The following is a 20819-nucleotide window of genomic DNA, read 5'->3' on the forward strand; positions in this document are numbered from 1 at the left end:
AAAAACAAACCGATTACTCCTCTGTGGAGGAAACAACAGTTGAAGTTTCAGCTTCACAATCTGGGGTACAAATCCTTATGGACATGATTTGCTCCACTTTAATGCTACCCCTAACAGAGTCAGCTGAAAGTCTGTTTTTTTTCTTTCTTTGGGTTCCTTGAAACATTCCTATGGAGGAAAAATTCACCAAAAAATTGAAAGTTCCAGAAGTAGATGCTGTGATTTCCAGTGTGAATAAAAGTTTAGCATTTGTGCATTGTCCACTGGACAATTTAACCACTTCGGGACCGCCGTATTGCCAATGTACGTCAACACAATGGCACAGGCAGGCACAATCACGTAAATGTACGTGAATGCCTTCTAGCGGGTGGGGGGTCCGAACGGACCCCCTCCCGCTAGATACGGCGGTCCCTTTCGGTGCCGGAGCGATCGGGGATGAGGGGATGGCCGCTGGTTTCCGCCCATCGCCTCTCGATCGCTCCTGGCCAGTGACGAACTTCCTCCCCTGTGAAAATGTAAACACAGGAGGAGGAAGTGATGTCACACTCCTCGTGGCGGTCTTTTTGAACCGGACAGCGAGGAGTGAAGACCTTCAAGTAAGTGCACCAACAGTCCACTGACACATAGGTACACACAGGCACACATTTCACCCCAGTCACCCCCCGGTCACCCCCCCGATCGGCCCCCCGCCCCCCCCAGTCACAGTGTCACTAATGCAGTGTTCATTTATTTATTGATCACTACATTTAGTGTCAGTTGTGACTGTAAAAAGTGTCAGGGCAGCTAGTGTTAGGCCCCTTTAGGTCCAGGGTAGCCCCCTACCCCCCCCTAATAAAGGTTTAACCCCTTGATTGCCCTCCCAGTTAACCCTTTCACCCTCTTTTACCAGTGTCACTAAGCGATCGTTTTTCTGATCGCTGCAATAGTGTCACTGGTCCCGCTAGGAAGCTAGTTTTTTTTTAGGTTCAACGCCAGGTTTTTATACCGTTAGGTACCCCGATATATAACCTAATAAAGGTTTTAACCCTTTGATTGCCCCTAGAGTTAACCCTTTCACCAGCGATCGCTGCATAAGTGTCACTGGTGACGCTGGTTAGCCAGTTAGTTATTTAGTTATTTAGGTACCCCCATATAAATACCCAATAAAGGTTTTAACCCCTGATTGCCCTTAGTTAACCCCCTGATCACCCGGCGGGTGATATAAATTTGGTTTTAGGGTCAGAAAGGGTCTGCGTCGCCCCAGGCAGTGCTAGGTTAGTGCCAGCACCGCTAACACCCACGCGCAAAGCATACACCTCCCTTAGTGGTATAGTATCCGAACAGATCAATATCTGATCTGATCAGATCTATACTAGCGTGCCCAGCAATTTAGGGTTCTAAAAAAACGCATTGTTAGCAGGATCAATCCAGATACCTGCTAGCACCTGCGTTTTGCCCCTCTGCCCAGCCCAGCCCAGCCCACCCAAGTGCAGTATCGATCGATCACTGTCACTTACAAAACACAACACACATAACTGCAGCGTTCGCAGAGTCAGGCCTGATCCCTGCGATCGCTAGCAGTTTTTTTGGTAGCGTTTTTATACAGTCGCTGACAGGCTAGGTGCTTTTTTACCTGTGAGTCTCACTACTGTACCCCTAAATTTAGAGCCCAAAATGGCAAAGCGAAGGTACACTAGTGAAGAGGCCTACACGTTTCTGAGCATGACAGATAGTGAAGAGGAAGACACTGATCTGTCAGATTCAGGCTCAGAATACGAACCTGTAGAGGACAGCGCCTCCATGTCAGATAGCTCTGACGACGAAGAAGAGGTCCCTGCTATTGTCAGGCGTACCCGACCCCGATTTTCTGATGTTGTTGAGGTGCAGGAACCGCAAGTCCCTCGTATGGAGTATAGAGCCAGTACTAGCGCCGCTCATCCTTTTGGTGAACTGGCAAGCACCAGCGGCCTAGTACACCCTGGACGTACATCCAGCACTGCAGTATCACGTGGTGACGTGGCGAGTCCCATAAGTGCAGTTCAAGCTGGCGAGGTGGCAAGCACAAGTAGTGTCCCGCTGCCACCAAGAAGAAGAAGACAAAGACAGGCCCGTCGTACCCATAGTGCCCTTCCTGCAGAATTCGCCTATCCCAATTGGGTGCCCACCACTTCTGCAGAACCTGTACTTCCCCCATTCACTGCCCAACCCGGTATTCAGGTGGATACAGATGATTTTACGCCACTCGATTTTTATTCTCTGTATCTCACGGAAGATCTCTATAGATCTATTGTGGACCAAACCAATTTATATGCTGGTCAACGCATCGCCGCTAATCCCCAGTTGCCGTCTCTTGCCAGAGATTGGAAACCAGTTACGGTTTCCGAATTTAAGACGTTTTTGGGCCTTTCCCTCAACATGGGCACACATAAATTTATGCGGATGCGGGCTTATTGGTCCACGCATCCGGCTGACCACATGCCCGTGTTCTCTAACTCCATGTCCAGGAAACGATACGAGCAGATCTTGCGGTTCTTGCACTTCAGTGACAATGAACTTTGTCGTCCACGTGGAGACCCTGAATACGATCGGCTCTACAAAATTCGGCCCCTCATAAACCACTTCAACCAACGTTTTGCAGACTTGTTTACTCCCCAAAAAGTTGTCTGCGTTGATGAGTCCCTGGTTAAGTTTACTGGTCGCTTGTCATTCAAACAGTACATTCCCAACAAGCGTACCAGGTACGGGGTCAAGCTCTATAAGTGCTGTGACAGGGCCACAGGCTATGCATGGAGCTTTATGGTTTATGAGGGTAAAGATAGTTACGTAGAGCCGGAGAACTGCCCTGATTACATAGGAAGCGCTGGCAAGATAGTGTGGAAATTGGTGTCACCCTTATTCGGAAAGGGGTACCACTTGTACGTGGACAACTATTACACCAGCGTGCCACTGTTTAGTCATTTATTTGATAATCAGATTGGAGCATGTGGCACCGTGCGACCTAATCGCCGGGGCTTTCCCCAGCGGCTTGTAGATTCCCGTCTTAGGCTGGGGGAGAGAGCCTGCTATCGGTGTAATAATTTGCTCGCTATGAAGTGGAGGCATAATAAGAATGTTTTCGTTCTTACCTCCCTTCATGCAGACACGACGGTCCAAATTCCTACGGCGACTGGTATTGTGGAGAAACCCCTCTGTGTCCACGAATATAACAAAAATATGGGTGGACCTCAATGACCAGATGTTGGCGCCGTATCTAACTTCCCGTAAGACCAGACGCTGGTACAAAAAAGTGTCTGCTTACTTATTTCAATTGGCTTTGCTGAATGCTTTTGTGCTATACAAAACTTCAGGCGGAACATTAACCTTTCTTTTCTGAACGCTACCATGAACTAGTGAAGTATTAGCGTAGGGTACAGCATTTCACAGCCTAGGCACACTAACACAGAGTCTCCCAAGATGCCATTACATTTTGAGAGACCCGAACCGTTACAGTTCAAAAAAAAGTGTATAAAAAAAAAAAAAAAAAGTAAAATAAAAAAACCAAAAAAAGTATAAAATATAAAAACCAAAAAAAATATAAAATATAAAAACCAAAAATAGTTGTCGTTTTATTGTTCTCTCTCTCTCTCTCTCTCTCTCTCTCTCTCTCTCTCTCTCTCTCTCTCTCTCTCTCTCTCTCTTCTCTCAAATTTTTTATACTTTACTGTTTACTGTGTTATTGTTAACCATTTTTTATGTTTTCAGGTACGCCATTCAGCTGCAGCGTGGATTTATTTATCTTGACAGCAACAGCGTTTGCTCCCACGATACATAAAGCCGCGACTCCAGCACTGTCGGGGGTGATTTCACCACCACAGTTAAAAAAGAGCATATATGCCGAAGCATGGGGGCATAAGGGGTGGAGGAGCGATTTTGCTCCTAATGCCGCGTACATACGGTCAAAATTCCGACGGAGGGCTTGCCCGTGGAAAAGTTTGAACGTATGTACGCAGCATAACTTTTTTGCGGGAGGATGCCCCCATGCTTCGGCATATATATATTTTAGGCACAGGTTGTGTTAAAAAATGTTTTATTTTTTACAGTTTTTTTGGGAATTTGCTTTGCAGGTATGGTATGGTAAGGTTTTACTGTTATACTGTAATGTTACTTTGTTTTAACGTTAACCATAATTTGCTTAGCAGGTACGCCATTCAGCTGCAGCGCGGATTTATTTATCTTGACAGCAACAGCGTTTGCTCCCACGATACATAAAAGCCGTGACTCCAGTGCTGTAGGCGGTGATTTCACCACCACAGTTAAAAAAGAGCATATATGCCGAAGCATGGGGGCATAAGGGGTGGAGGAGCGATTTTGCTCCTAATGCCGCGTACATACGGTCAAAATTCCGACAGGGGGCTTGCCCATGGAAAAGTTTGAACATATGTACGCGGCATAACTTTTTTGCGGGAGGATGCCCCCATGCTTCGGCATATATAAATGGTGCATGTATGTCCATCATTAGAAGTGGGTGGATGAAGGGAGGTATCTAATGGTGGGCATACCCACCGATCAATCTCTTTTTTTTTTGTTCAGACAACATGACTCTCAGTAAATAGCTTGGGGTGTCTACTTTCCAAAATGGGGTAATTTGGGGGGGTTTTGTGCTATTTTGGCATTTTATGGCCTTTGCACCCTTAGAAATCCTGAAGGTGGTGATTGGTTTTCGGGGTGCCGTACGTGACTAGACTCCCAAAAAGTCCCACACATGTGGTATCCCCATACTCGGGAGAAGTAGCTGAATATATTTTGGGGTGCAATTCCACATATAACCATGGCATGTGTGAGCAATATATCATTTAGTGACAACTTTTTGTACATTTTTTTTTTTTTTTTTTTTTTTGTCATTATTCAATCCCTTGGGACAAAAAAAAAAATATTCAATAGTGTCAAGATGGCCCTCGGCAAATAGCTTGGGGTGTCTACTTTCCAAAATGGGGTCATTTGGGGGGGTTTTGTGCCATCTTGGCATTTTATGGCCGTCAAAACTGTGATAGGTAGTGAGGAGTAAAATAAAAAAATTATGCCCTTAGAAATCCTGAAGGCGGTGCTTGGATTTCGGGGTCCCGTACGCGGCTAGGCTCCCAAAAAGTCCCACACATGTGGTATCCCTGTACTCAGGAGAAGCAGCAGAATGTATTTTGGGGTGTCATTTCACATATACCCATAGCATGTGTGAGCAATATATCATTTAGTGACAACTTTGTGCAAAAAAAAAAAAGTTTGTAATATTCCCGCAACTTGTGGCAAAATATAAAATATTCCATGGACTCAACATGCCTCTCAGCAAATAGCTTGGGGTGTCTACTTTCCAAAATGGGGTCATTTTGGGGGGTTTTGTGCTATTTTGGCTTTTTATGGCCTTCGAAACTGTGATAGGTAGTGAGGGGTGAAATCAAAAATTTGCACCCTTAGAAATCCTGAAGGTGGTGATTGGTTTTCGGGATGCCGTGCGCGACTAGACTCCCAAAAAGTCCCACACATGTGGTATCCCCGTACTCGGGAGAAGTAGCGGAATATATTTTGGGGTGCAATTCCACATATAACCATGGCATGTGTGAGCAATATATCATTTAGTGACAACTTTTTGTACATTTTTTTTTTTTTTTTTTTTGTCATTATTCAATCCCTTAGGACAAAAAAAATAAATATTCAATGGGCTCAACATACCCATCAGCAGTTTCCTTGGGGTCATTTGGGGGGGGGGGTTTGTACTGCCCTGCCATTTTAGCACCTCAAGAAATGAGATAGGCAGTCATAAATTAAAAGCTGTGTAAATTCCAGAAAATGTACTCTAGTTTGTAGACGCTATAACTTTTGCGCAAACCAAAAAATATACGCTTATTGACATTTTTTTTACTAAAGACATGTGGCTGAATAAATTTTGCCCTCAATGTATGACTAAAATTTAGTTTATTCGATTTTTCTTATAACAAAAAGAAGAAAATATCATTTTTTTTCAAAATTTTCGCTCTTTTTCCATTTATATCGCAAAAAATAAAAATCGCAGAGGCAATCAAATACCATCAAAAGAAAGCTCTATTTGTGGGAAGAAAAGGACGCAAATTTCGTTTGGGTGCAATATTGCATGACCGCGCAATTACCAGTTAAAGCAGCGCAGTGCGAAATTGGAAAAAGACCTCTGGTCCTTAAGGTATTTATTGGTCCGAGGCTGAAGTGGTTAAAGGATCCAACAGATAAAAAGTTGGAATTGCTGTTAAAATCCTCTTTTTCTTTAGCGGGTACTGTTGCTCAGCCTGCAATTGCAGCTATAGGCATCTGTCAGTCCTTAAAAGACCAGTTCACAGAGGCCCTTATCGAGCTCCCTGCACAACAGGCCAGTGAGTTGGTCGATTTACCAAAAGCATTATGTTTTGCTATAGATGCTATAAAGGATTCTATTCACCAGGCATCTCGCCTTGCACTTGTGCTAGTACACATGCATAGGACCCTTTGGCTAAAGGGTTGGTCAAACATCCTGCAAAAACCTACTGTCTAGTTTCCCATTTCATGGGAGCGATTATTTGGTGCTGATTTGGATAAATACATCCAGACAATTTCCAGTGGAAAAAGTACTCTTTTGCCAGTCAAAAGAAAGTATAAACATCCTTAATTTAAATGGACTTTCTCTCCCGCGCCAAGCGCATCCGCCTCTAGGCAGTGGCAATGGCTTTCACCGTCAGATTCCAGAGGAAAATCGCAGGGTCAGGCCCAGGCTCAAAGAAAGACCTGGAACTGCAAGACTACAAAGCAGAATACTAAGACCTCTTCATGAAGAGGTGTCTACCCTCACCAAGGTGGGGGGGAAGACTTCAGCATTTCGCAGAGGTCTGGCAGAGGGAAACTCAGGACAGATGGACTCTCTCCACAGTGACTCTAGGATACAAACTAGAGTTTCGGGAGTTTCCACCATCTCACTTTCTGAGATCAAACGTTCCCAAGGATCCAGGGAAAAGACTATCCCTGTTTCAAGCATTAGACCGATTATTGACTCAAGGGGTAATCGTACAGATCTCCACAGAAAGGTTCAAACCTGTTTACGGGTACCATTATAAACGGGTGAACCACAAACGAGAAACAAAGTTCTCAAGAGTTGTTGCCACCATCCCAGTATTCATTTTAAGTAAAATCCCTAAATAAAGGGATAACAGTACCCGCCCCCCCCCCCCCCCCCCCAGTACTGTGGGACTTTTAAAGTGAACAAATTTTTTATTTTCATCATAAAAAGATTTATTTAAAAAAAAAAGATTTATAAAAACAACATATAAACAGACATAAAAATGTCCATACAGAGTCTCAATGTATGGATACGTAAATGTACAACTTTCAACAGAATAGATTATAGACTTGTATACTCCAGAAGCATGTCATGTTTCAGGAAGATATTCCCTTCTTCAGAGGCATATTTGTAGGAGAAAAAATATAACTAAAATCTGAAAGAGAAAGTTGAAAAATCACTAGGTTGGGAATTTTGACAGCAAATTAGAACATCCCCATAAAAAGTTCTGAGGGAAAACAATTGTATAATTCATTTGTATATAAACAGTGTTATGTATTTTGGACGATTACTGATGTAGCAGTGATAATGTTGCACTGATAAATGTTCCTGTTTAAAGGATATTTTTTTCGACTTTCTTTTTAAGAATTTAGTTATCTGTTCTCCTACAAATATGCCTCTGAAGAAGGGAATTTCTTCCTGAAACATGTCAGGCTTCTGGAGTATATGTATAGAAGTATATAATCTATTCTATTGAAAATTGTACATTTATGTATCCATACATTGAGACTCTGTATGGACGTTTTTATGTCTGTTTATATGTTGTTTTTATAAATCTTTTTTGAATAAATATATCTTTTTATGATAAATGTGTTTGCTTTGAAAGTCCCACTGTACCAGGGGGTACTGTTATCCCTTTATTTAGGGATTTTACTTAAAATGTTTACAGGTACCAAAAATTAATGGCGATGACAGGCCCATTTTGGATCTAATAATCGAAATCTGTTCCTAAAAATGTACTTATTTCGAATGGAGTCAAGGCGGAGAACTTCTGGCATCCATCGACATCAGGGACACATATCTGCATGTCTCTGTTTCCTGCTCACCAAAGGTTTCTGCGATTCAAAGTGTAACCACGCACTTTCAGTTGGTGGCCTTACCCTTCGGGCTAGCCACTCACAGCTCAGAGAGAGGGGAACCATATCCTAACTTGGGCAGAAAGGAATATCCCATCCCTATCGGCAGTTTTCATTCCGGGGGTAGAAAATTGGCAGGCAGACTATCAGGTCGCCAGCAGTTATTCCCAGGGGAATGGTCTCTTCACTCCAAAGATGGGGGACTCAGGACATAGATCTTATAGCATCCAGATTCAACATGAAGTTAGTCAACTTTGTGCCCAGAACAAGGGATCCACTCGCATACAGAACAGATGCACTGATAACTCTGTGGGATCAGTTTTCACTGATCTACGCTTTTCCCCCAATTCAGTTTCTGCCTTGACTTCTTTGCAGGATCAAGCTTGAAAGAAAGCTGGTAATTCTGGTAGCACCAGCATGGCCCAGAAGGTTATGATATGCAAAGATCATAAAGATGGCAGTGGAGGGTCCTTGGCCTCTCCCACTAAGGCCAGGCCTGCTATCGCAGGGGCCAATATTGCATCCTACTTTACAAACATTCTGAAGAAGCGTGTGCTTTTTAGGTCTGTTAGCTTTAATCAATGCAAGGAAACCAGTTTCCAGAGCTGTATATAATATTGTATATTATGGAGTTTGGAAAGCTCAACTTTAACCCCTTGGGATTTGAATTTAGTTTTGCCAGTGTTACAAAAACCGCCATTTGAACCATTAAAGCATGTTCCCTTAGTCCTTCTGACTAGGAAGCTGATATTTTTGGTTGCTATATCCTCAGCAAGGAGGGTTTCAGAATTGGCTGCTCTTTCTTTCAAAGAGCCATATTTGATTATTCATGAGGACAGAGTGGGGTTACGCTCTCCTCCAGGCTTTTTGCCAAAAGTGGTTTCAGGCTTTCATCTGACTGAAGATGTTGTCCTGCCATAGTTTTTCCCAAAACCATATTCCAGGGAAGAAAAATCACTACATTGTCTTGATGTAGCGAGAGCAGTGAAAATCTATTTAAAGAAAACTGCTCAGATTCGTAAGACTGATCTTCTGTCTTCTTTATTTTGCCAGAAGGTCCTAAAAAAAGGACGGGTAGCGTCAAAATCCACTGTTACTAAGTGGATTCGGCAAGTTCTAATTCAAACTGATAATTTAAGAGGTAAGATTTGCCCTATTCAAGTTAAGGCGTACTCTACCAGAGTGCTTAGTGCTTCTTGGGCAGTGCATCACCAGGCCTCCTTTGCGCAGTTCTGCAAGGCCGCAACTTGGTCTTTGGTCCATACCTTCACAAAATTTTACCAAGTGGATGTAAGAAGGAATGAGGATATCACCTTTCGGGCGCAGTGTGCTGCAGGCAGCAGTATAAGTCCTCAAGGTCTGGGGGTGCCCTAAGGGTTGTGTCTCCTTCCCCTCAAGTAGCATTGCCATGGGACGTCCCACTAAGTAAATACATAAGTTTCTGTGTCCTATGATATACGATAAAGAAAATACGATTTTTATAACAGCTTACCTGTAAAATCTTTTTCTTGGAGTACATCATAGGACACATAGGTCCTGCCCCTCTTCTTTTATGGGGTTTAAGTATATTGCTTGGCTACAAAAACTGAGGTACTCCTGGGAGGAGGGGTTATATAAGGGAGTTAACTTCCTGTACTGGGTGTGCCAGTGTCAACACCTGAAGGTAGCTTTAACCCACTTAAGGCTCTGTGTCTATGAGGTACTCCAAGAAAAGGATTTTACAGGTAAGCTGTTATAAAAATCTTATTTTTCCAACATGATGGAGCACCTTACCATAAGGCAAAATTGATAACTAGGGATGGGTTTAGGTGTGTTCGGATTGTACCCGCCAGAAAGCCGTCGCTGCACACCACACCAATCTTCGGCAGTGAGGCATTTCTCGGCCCATAGTTGCACATACACATGCTGCCTATGATTGGCGGGGTGCAGTGAATGCTTCCTGACGGGTACAATCCAAGCATGCCTGAGCTCATCATTAGTGGTAATTAAGTGGCTCAGGGGAAAAAACATTGACATTTTGTCCTGCGCGCTTCTGGCACAGTTACCAGTGGCTTATGGAAAGCTCCCGATAACTCCTTGCAATTGGAAACTTATCGATCATGCGACTGCAATGACAGACAATCATAGCGGTCACATGATCCTAAACCTCTCCCCACCTCCCGACATCTTAACCTCCTCGCGCCCGCCCTATGGCCGAATGACGGCCGTAGAGCAGGCGCATTCGTCCGGGCGGTCGTCCCTGGACGGCCCGATGTTTACTTCCGCAATGCGCGCCCCCGCGGGCGCGCATCGCGGAAGCTCTGTGTTCGCCGTGTCCCCCAGGGACAGGCAAACACAGATCGCTGTAAACGGCCAATCACAGCAGCCGTTTACAGCGTGATCGGCGTGTCCAATGGGAGATGATCTCATATGTAAACATATGAGATCATCTCTCGGCGCCGCTCTCCTTCCTCGCACTGTCTGTGCGAGGAGGGGAGAGGGGAGAGATGAACGGCTGCAGCGGCAGCCGTTCTGCCTGTGGGGGAAAAAAAAAAAAGTAAAAAAAATAAAATAAAGTGCCATCCGCCCCCAGCAGTGCCATCCGCCCCCAGCAGTGCCATCCGCCCCAATGCCATCCGCCCCAATGCCATCCGCCCCAGTGCCATCTGCCCCAATGCCATCTGCCCCAGTGCCATCTGCCCCAATGCCATCCGCCCCAGTGCCATCCGCCCCAGTGCCATCCACCCCAGTGCCACCTGCCCCCAGTGCCATCCACCCCAGTGCCATCCACCCCAGTGCCATCCACCCCAGTGCCACCTGTCGTCAGTGCCACCTGTCGTCAGTGCCACCTGTCGTCAGTGCCACCTATCGTCAGTGCCACGTGTCGTCAGTGCCACATAGTGCCATCTGTCATCAGTGCCACGTATCAGTGCCATTTGTCATCAGTGCCACGTATCAGTGCCATTTGTCATCAGTGCCACCTGTCAGTGTCACGTGCCATCTGTTGTCAGTGTCACGTGTCATCAATGCCACTTATCAGTGCCATCTGTCATCAGTGTCACGCGTCATCGGTGCCATGTATTAGTGCCATCTGTCATCGGTGGCACATATTAGTGCCACGTATCAGTGCCATTTGTCATCAGTGCCACCTGTCAGTGTCACGTGCCATCTGTTGTCAGTGTCACGTGTCATCAATGCCACTTATCAGTGCCATCTGTCATCAGTGTCACGCGTCATCGGTGCCATGTATTAGTGCCATCTGTCATCGGTGGCACATATTAGTGCCACGTATTAGTGCCATCTGTCATCAGTGCCACGTTTCAGTGCCACGTATTAGTGCCACGTGTCATCAGTGCCACGTATAAGTGCCACCCGTCATCAGTGCCACATATTAGTGCCATCTGTCAGTGCCACCTGTCATCAGTGCCACGTATAAGTGCCATCATTGCCACGTATCAGTGCCATCTGTCATCAGTGTCACATGTCATTGTCCTGGTGCTTCAAAAGTGTAATAAATAGTCAACAAGTTAGATGTGTAATTTATGTTCCTAGAACACATGATGGCGCTACCTGCATGTTGGGCCTCTCTATGTGGCCAGGCTGTGAAAAAGTCACACACATGTGGTATTGTAATACTCAGGAGGAGTAGCAGAATTTTTTGGGGGGTGTCATTTGTGGTATACACATGCCACGTGAGAGAAATAACCTATTACAATGACAATTTTGTGGAGAAAAAAAAAAAAATGAAAAATCTTAATTTTGCAAAGAATTGTGGGAAAAAAATGACAACATCAAAAAGCTCACTATGCCTCTTACTAAATACCTTGGAATGTCTACTTTCCAAAAAGGGGTCATTTGGGGGGTATTTGTACTTTCCTGACTTGTTCGGGTCACAAGAAGCGAGATAGGCCACCAGTACATCAGATGTGATCAATTTTGTGCGATTCGCACCACAGCTTGTAGACTCTCTAACTTTCACAAAGACCAAATAATATCCACTAATTTGGGTTATTTTTACCAAAGACATGTAGCAGTATAAATTGTGACCAAAATTTATGAAGAAAAATTAATAATTTGCATAATTCTGTCACAGAAACAAAGAAATATGCGTTTTTTTTCCAAATTTTCGGTCTTTTTTCATTTATAGCGCAAAAAATAAAAACCCCAGAGGTGATAAAATACCACCAAAAGAAAGCTCTATTTGTGGGAAAAAAAGGACAAAAAATTCATTTGGGTACAGTGTTGCATGACTGAGTAATTGTCATTCAAAGTGTGAGAGCACCGAAAGCTGAAAATTGGTCTGGGCAGAATGGTGTTTAAGTGCCCAGTAAGCAAGTGGTTAAACCCCTTAAAGGGCTCAGAGGCGCCGGCGCCAAGAGGTTAATTTGCAGAGATTTCCTCTCACTTCCTGTTTTTGCTATGGGTCAGGAAGTGAAGGGAAATCTCCCCAATGGGACACATGACAAAACAAATCTGACAGGGGTTATAACCCTCCCTTACTCTATACAGCTAATATATCCAGCATATAAGTGAACGCCCGTAAACCCTGTACTGATGCAAATGCTGATGTTTCATTGTATTGGTGTTTACTTCTACATGTGTATACAGCATATTTCCCCAAACATGGAACAAGAGAAACATGTCTTCTCGTGGCTGAGGAGACACAGGTAGGGACGTACAGCCTTCCATTAAAGTGACTGTGTGCGCCCCAGCCGCAAAAAGATGCTTTAGGCATATTTGATGCCTATATACTGTATTTCCATATGCATGAGGCCTAATAAAAATGTGAACCCCCCCCCCCAGCAAAAGAATTCACAAAGCAAAACCACAGTGAGGTAAATTCCAATTCATCCTCTAAGTGTAGAAAAAAAAAATTCTATCCCTGTTAATGGCAGTTGGAGTCATCAATAATTTCTCTGAAAATTAACGTAATTAAAGCAGTGCATTTTTCTAGTAAAGAAATGCATCTAGCCCATAATTTTACCAAGAAAAACAGTTTCTCGCTCTAAATCTGTCATTGTTGTGTGATTACTGTAAAAGAATAATACATTTAAATTTTTTTAATTTTTTTTAGAACCCTTTCAACTAGTGATGATGTGGAAGACAGAGAGACAGAGCGAGGACGCTTGGAGCACGCCTATGAAAAATGTGACAAAGACCTGGATGAGAAGATTGAGCAGCACTTTACAGAGCTTACCACAGCCATACGTACTTACCAGAGCATAACTGAGCGTATCACCAACTCCCGTAACAAGATCAAACAGGTGAACCACACTAATGTTCACATAATACGGCTTCATCTCTGTGAATGCTCAATACATATACAGTATCTCACAAAAGTGAATACACCCCTCACACTTTTGTAAATATTTAATTATATCTTTTCATGTGACAACACTGAAGAAATTAAACTTTGCTACAATGTAAAGTAGTGAGTGTACAGCTTGTATAACAGTCATTAATGTCTAAACCGCTGGCAACAAAAGTGAGTACACCCCTAAGTGAAAATGTCCAAATTGGGCCTAAAGTGTCAATATTTTGAGTGGCCACCATTATTTCCCAGCACTGCCTTAACCCTCTTGGGCATGGAGTTCACCAGAGCACCACAGGCTGCCACTGGAGTCCTCTTCCACTCCTCCATGACGACATCACAGAGCTGGTGGATGTTAGAGACCTTGCACTCCACTTATTGTTTGAGGATGCCCCACAGATGGTCAATAGGGTTTAGGTCTGGAGACATGCTTGGCCAGTCCATTACCTTTACCCTGAGCTTCTTAAAGCAAGGCAGTGGGTGTCTTGGAGAGTTGTTGTCATGTTGGAATACTGCCCTGCGGCCCAGTCTCCGAAGGGAGGAGACGATGCTCTGCTTCAGTATATCATAGTACATGTTGGCATTCATGGTTCCCTCAATGAACTGTAACTCCTCAGTGCCAACAGCACACTCCTGCTGTCCCAGACCATGACACTCCCACCACCGTGCTTGACTGTAGGCAAGACATGCTTGTCCTTGTACTCCTCACCTGGTTGCCACAACCCACGCTTGACACCATCTGAACCAAATACGTTTATCTTGGTTTCAGCAGACCACAGAACATGGTACCACTAATCCATGTCCTCCAGGCTTCCTTCTGGGAGGACAGCCATGCAGACCAATTTGATGTAGTGTGCGGCGTATGGTGTGAGCACTGACAGGCTGACCTCAAAACTGCCCCCCCCCCCCCTTTTCAACCTCTGCGGCAATGCTGACAGCACTCATACGTCTATTTCCCAAAGACAACCTCTGGATATGACACTGAGCACGTGCACTCAACTTCTTTGGTCTACCATGGCGAGATGTTTTCTGAGTGGGGCTTGTCCTGTTAAACCACTGTATGGTCTTGGTCACCGTGCTGCAGCTCAGTTTCAGGGTCTTGGCAATCTTTTGATAGCTTAGGTCTTCTTTATGTGGAGCAACAATTCATTTTTTTTTCAGATCCTCAGAGAGTTCTTTGCCATGAGGTGCTGTGTTAAACCTTCAGTGACCAGTGTGAGAGTGGTAACACCAACTTTACCACACCTGCTCCCCATTTACACCTGAGGCCTTATAACGCTAACAAGTCACATGACATCAGGGAGGGAAAATGGCTAATTGGATCCAATTTGGACATTTTCACTTAGGGGTGTACTCGCTTTCGTTGCCAACGGTTTAGACATTAATGACTGTGTGTTGAGTTATTTTGAGGGAATGGAAAATTTACACTGTTATACAAGCTCACTACTTTACATTGTAGCAAAGTGTAATTTCTTCAGTGTTGTCACATGAAAAGATATGATTAAATATTTACAAAAATGTAAGGGGTGTACTCACTTTTGTGAAATACTGTATTCCCAACTTTTATTTTTTTCAACATGCTAAGTTTGTTCTATATAAACAGAGGTTCAAATGTCTAAGCAATAAGTCTACTCAAAAGAATAAAAGACCACAAGGTGTCCTGTAAAGACAATGGCTATAGCCTGATCCCAACTCATTTAACCAATTAGAAGGCAAATGGAGCCATGCAAGGTTCATGAAAACTTATTAGTTGTCAACTATTAGCAAAAAGTATATAATATATTAGGGATTCTATGTGTTTGAGGACTTCTGTCATTTGCCTTGCAATACTAATGCATGGCAAAATAATTACTTCAGTGCTCTTAAAATACTGAACAATTGAATGTCTTTGAGTACATTTCTTTCTTCCCTTCATTTTAAGACCAATACTGGTCAAAGTTACAGATATTATTTTTTATCATCCTAGGTAATTAGCAGAATTCAACTGTAACTGATTATTAATGTTTACATGCCATACACCTCAGTGAAGCTAGGCTAAGGTAAAAAGCATACTTTGAGATTAAAAATAAAAAGATTGATTGTGTGCAGCTTTACACGAAGTGGCCTTAAAGTGAACCTGTCTTCCGAGAAATACTGGGACTACCATTGGCGGCCTGCAACCTAAAATTCTAGTTGTCTGGCTGTTCTGCCTAGACAGACCTTCAGTACTTCTCAGAGTCTGACCTAGAAGAAGTATGCATATTTAGTATCATCAGACAGTCACAAGTCACTATCTATTTGTATTTTTAGTGTCAGTGACACAGAAAATATTAAAGCCAAATGATCAGGACAACAATCGGGTAAGCTGCTTGCCTTTTCAGGAGGAGAAACCAGCAACGTCAGCCGCCGTGTTTAACTATTTTCCCCAAATTTATTTTTTTCAGGTAAAAGAAAACCTTCTGTCATGTAAGATGCTTCTTCACTGCAAGCGTGATGAACTGAGAAAACTTTGGATTGAGGGTATTGAGCACAAGCATGTCCTGAACCTTTTGGATGAAATTGAGAACATTAAACAAGTGCCTCAAAAACTGGAACAGTGTATGGCCAGCAAACACTATCTGAGTGCCACTGACATGTTGGTAAGTGTATTTATTGATTTATTTTTGGGACACTGTAGGTGTGTTTAAGATAGATAAATCTATTTTAACTTTCAATAATCAATTATTTTAATTATTTTTTATGAATTGTATAGCCCTCATCTACTTGCAAAAAGCATTAATCACGGGAACAGTTCTTCAGAGATCATGTTTCCTGTGTTGAAAATGAAAGCTGTTAATTTTTCTTGTGAAGTATTTGTAGCATTTCTATTCAGTAGGTGTTGTATAGATAAGTTATCTGTATAATTGATAAAATTGAGCATAAATTGGATCTCTCTTTTACTTTATCACTGTAAAGCCGTCCGTAGACAATATTATTTTCTTTCCTGCAAGCACAGGCTCCAGGGAAAAAAAAAAATGCTTGATTTCCCCATCAACACAGACACTGTTGTGGGGAAATTCCTCCTTCAGGGCTATTGTGGTCTCCTGGTGGGGATGGAAATCAAAAATTTGACAGGCCGGTTTTACCTAAGTTTATTGATCGATCAAAATGGGTCCAAGCAGACTACAAATACATAGTTCAAATCTCGGCCAGTCCCTGCTGAAATGGCCTCAATTCAGACCATCTTTGGACAGCTTAATATTTTAAATTAGGACTCAGTCTTACCTAAATATTTTTAACGAATATGCTTCTAAATGCTAATATCACACTTTTTGGTAACAATTTAGTTGACAGATTGGTGGATTTAACCAAAATGATTTCCTTACCAAAATTATTTTCATAGTTAAATACTGTAAACTTGTAATGCCGCTCTAAATTCATATGGGCAAATAAATACCGTTGAGTAAACAAAAACAATTAAACATTCTCTTACGGGTCAGTAAGAAATACTAAACATAAGATTATATTATTAGTTAACCAGGTGAATGTATGCAATGTCATGAAACCCTCTGGAACAGTGTCTTATAGCTCTAATTGGCAAACTACCTATGTCAGCGTGGATCTGCTTCTGTGCTTGGTGTGGGCAGATTGCAAAAGCAAAGAGGAGGAACTGACAGGCTAACCAGATTTTTTTAATGCAAAAAAAAAGTAAAAATTCATCAGGCTACAGTTTCATACACCTGCATAGGAAAAAACAAAACAAAAACATATCTGCATTTGTAGCTGCGTAGCATTTTTTTTTTCATGGATCTGGACACAGGCGCATTGTTGTCTATGAATGTTGCCCACAGCTATGTAAAAATCTGTAATGCAGCAATGCTTTCACAATGGTAACAAAAATAGAAAATGTTTATGCTTTACTGGAGTAATTTTCATGTGTATACCTTTATACAAGCATAGGTTGTATACAGTGAATTAAATGACTGGAAGAGGATGAAGAAGAATTTTCCACGTGTATATATTAGGTCTTTGCGGGATCTAACTTTCCTTTTTCACATTACACATAACCTAATACCAGCATAATATAAAAGCAACTGTATTATAAACCAGGTTGAGACTTGGTTCACTGAATGTGGCTTGGAAATCATGTGACTTCACTTGAAATTGCGCAATTTTAAAGCTGCATGTCAGTGCAACTTCAGGTGCAACTTGGCTGACATCTGTGCGACTTCATGCACATTTCGTGGCACTGGCTGGAATAGCAAGTGACAATTCACATCAGTTGGCAAGTGACAATAGACATCTAGTGGCAGGTGACGTGGCAAGTAACAATCTGCTAATGGTGGCAGGTGATATGGCAAGTGACAGTCTGCAAATGGCAGGTGACGTGGCAAGTGACAATCCACATCTTGTGGCAGGTGACGGTGGCAAGTTAAAAAACTTAATCTGGTGACAAGCGATGGTGGCAAGTGACATGCTCCATCTGGTGGCAGGAGATGTGGCAAGTGACACATCCAGTGCTCCCACTGATCCTGCATTATGGTGAGTTGAACCACATCATTATATATTAGAATGTAACAATAGAAACAATGTGTTTTGATCATCCTGACACCATATCAACCATAGTGCCATGATGACTGAAACGCCAACACCAGCCTTTGCCAGCAAAAAATTGCTTACCACTACGGATTGCCTCGTCCATGAGATGGGAGCACTCCCCCCTCCCCTCTGCTACTTTAATCACACAAGGCGAGAAACATGACAAGTACGGACAAAGGGCAGGACTTTTGGAGTTAAGAAGCGGGTGATTGGTTGGTAGGCAGCGTGGCGGTCCCAGCAATCAATCACCTGCCTTTCTCTTGAAAATTCCCACCCTTTGTCCAAACTGGTCATGCTTTGCGTCTTGTGTGATTAAGCTAGCAAAGGGGAGGGGGAGTGCTGCGATCTCATGGACAGGGCAGTGTATTACCACTGGAGGGCTCTGTGATGAGGGGATCTGTGATGGGGAGTCTGTTATGGGTGGATCTATGATGGGGGTGGGGGGTGGCTTTGTGATGGAGAGAAGTCTGTGATGGGGATTCTTTGAAATACTAACTGTTGTTGTTTTTTCCTGTGTATTTTTTTCAAACTATAGTCCAGCCCAATCAACAGTTTGAGGAACAGTGAAATGGCCCCCTGTTTAAAAAGTTTGAGGACCTCTGGTAAAGACAGTTAAGAGGAAGGGAAAGAGAATTGTCCCTGTGGAACTCCAGTATTGCTCATCACCCTATCTGACACACAATACTTGATAATAGTTTTAGTACTGGTACACTTCAAACCTTATTTAACATGGGGTTGATTTACTAAAACGGGAAAATGCAAATTCTAGTGCAGCTGTGCATGGTAGCCAATCAGCTTCTAACTTCAGCTTGTTCAACTAGGCTGTGACAAAAAACCTAGCAGCTGATTGGTTTCTATCCAGAGCTGCAGCAGCACGCTTCAGTTTTAGTGAATCGACTGCATGATGTCCCATTTTATTTCTTGTTATTTATAAGTGATCAGTACTTTAGTGCATTGCTCACCTATCAGACTAAATTTTTTATTTCTTTTCTTGTTCAATATTTTTATTGTTTAAAGAGAGGACAAAAGGAGATGATCAGTAACTGTTGTATGTTATCAGCAAGTAGGTAGTATCGCATGTAAAGGATACGAAAGACTGAACAATAGTAATAGTCATGTATAAACAATCTAAGCAATTCCGGATGCTAAATCTAATGTATGAGGTATTGTTTAGCACCTCCAGACACCCCATCTAGGCGCAACACCACCGATCCACATTTTCATATGCAAACACATTTTTCCAAAGAACCTATAGGTTTCAGTATAAGCAAACGCATAATAGAATAAAAATAAGTACCATAGGTACTAAGCAAGTAAAATATAATGTTAAGCAGAATTTAGAAAGGAAAAATGAAGGCCAGACGGCCTATCAATAGATAACTGGGCAAAGGAAATTTACCTTAAGTTACATAAGGGCAGTTTGAAAAGTTCTGGGTTTACGATACATTAACAGCAAGGTTTAGGATTTGGGGGGAGATGGGGGTGAAGAGGAGGTTTACAAGCTGAAAAGCTTAAATTTTCCTTGGTCTACCCAGACATTGATAGAGGAGGGGGCAGCTTGGCATCTGAGTAGGAGCATGTCAAGGGGCTCAAGAAATCTGGAAGACTGAAGAATCGGCAGGAAGATATGGGCATGTATGAGGGTAAGTTGGGTTAGGAATATTAACAAGGGGTAGGAAAGTCATGGGGGGAGATGGGAGGAAGTAAGTTTGAAAAGAAAAAGAATGAGAAGGGGGGGTTAAGGGGAGAAGGGAAAGCCAAAGTGGGGAACGCAAGAGATTAGAGGGGGAGTGGGAGGGGGAGGGGGAGGGAGCATGGGTGTGGTGGCCAACTCCAAGGTAAGGGTAGACAAAGTGTGTATTAAAGGTTATGGGGGCAATAGGGTCTCGTCAAAGCTGGGGGGTGGGGGGGGTTGTAGGAAGTGGGTCACCCGGGGATTCCAGAGTTTCTAGAATTGTGGAACTGTGTCCAGTAGAGGAAATGCTATCTTAGCATGGATCATCTTGGGTAATTCTATGCTTTTCTGCGAGAACACATAAGATAGAGGATTTCCAGGCTTTTGCAATGGTCTGCTTGGCAGCAGTAGTGATTTGGAGCAGTAGCTTAAACTGCCCTTGGATCAGGAACATGGGTCTATTCAGGAGAGCCATCGTTGGGTCCTGTGATAGAGATATAGTAAAATGTTTTGATAGGATTAAGAAAATCTCTAACCAGGTTTGCGCTATGGGACAGTCCCGCCAATTGTGGAGGTGCGTTCCTGCTTCATTACAGATGCGAAAGCAATGTGGTAGGTATTGTGGGAAGAATTTATGAATCCTGGAGGGGACCAGGTACCACCTGGTAAGCACCTTTTTATAGTTATTTTCTAAGGCGGTAATGTTTGGGCAGGAAGATTTAGTCACCTGCCATGAGACTACATTTTTTTTTACCCCTCAATATATAGCCATAAAAATCCTTGGCATGCTTCTTTTTTTGGTCTTCTTACTTCCAAGTAAACCTTTCAGAATCCTGGGGAATTCAGACTGAGCATATGATGAAAAATGCATTAGCTAGTCAATTCAAATTGAACATATGATGAAAAATGCATTAGTAAAGGTTGGCGTCAATGAAAAGCACATGTCAAAACAATCTGTAGATCCACAAATAAAAGCATCAGATATGCAAATTTCAACTTTTCCAAAAAAAGGTCAAGCTTGGCCTTGAGGTCAATATCTGCTTATTCATTTTTTCACATCAACAGCTCAGTTTGAATTGTTCAGGTTTGTGACAGGTTTACTTTAAAGTGTATGTCTAGGCAGGGAGGGAATTTATTTTTTTCTCTCCGGTA

The 20819-nt window shown here is 42.9% G+C and overlaps 1 protein-coding gene across 1 annotated transcript in view; it reads left to right on the forward strand.

The window, feature by feature from the left end:
- Positions 1 to 20819, forward strand: part of EXOC4 (exocyst complex component 4) — a 716245-nt gene that overhangs the window by 15126 nt on the left and 680300 nt on the right. The window contains exons 2-3 of the mRNA XM_077471880.1: positions 13199 to 13388; positions 15859 to 16053. Coding sequence (XP_077328006.1) covers positions 13199 to 13388; positions 15859 to 16053 — 385 coding nt within the window. The remainder of the gene's footprint in view (positions 1 to 13198; positions 13389 to 15858; positions 16054 to 20819) is intronic.

The sequence above is a fragment of the Lithobates pipiens genome, unplaced genomic scaffold (genome assembly GCF_037356315.1).
Source record: "Lithobates pipiens isolate NorthernLeopardFrog02 unplaced genomic scaffold, aLitPip1_a1.2 Scaffold_8, whole genome shotgun sequence".
Classification (NCBI taxonomy): Eukaryota; Metazoa; Chordata; class Amphibia; order Anura; family Ranidae; genus Lithobates; species Lithobates pipiens.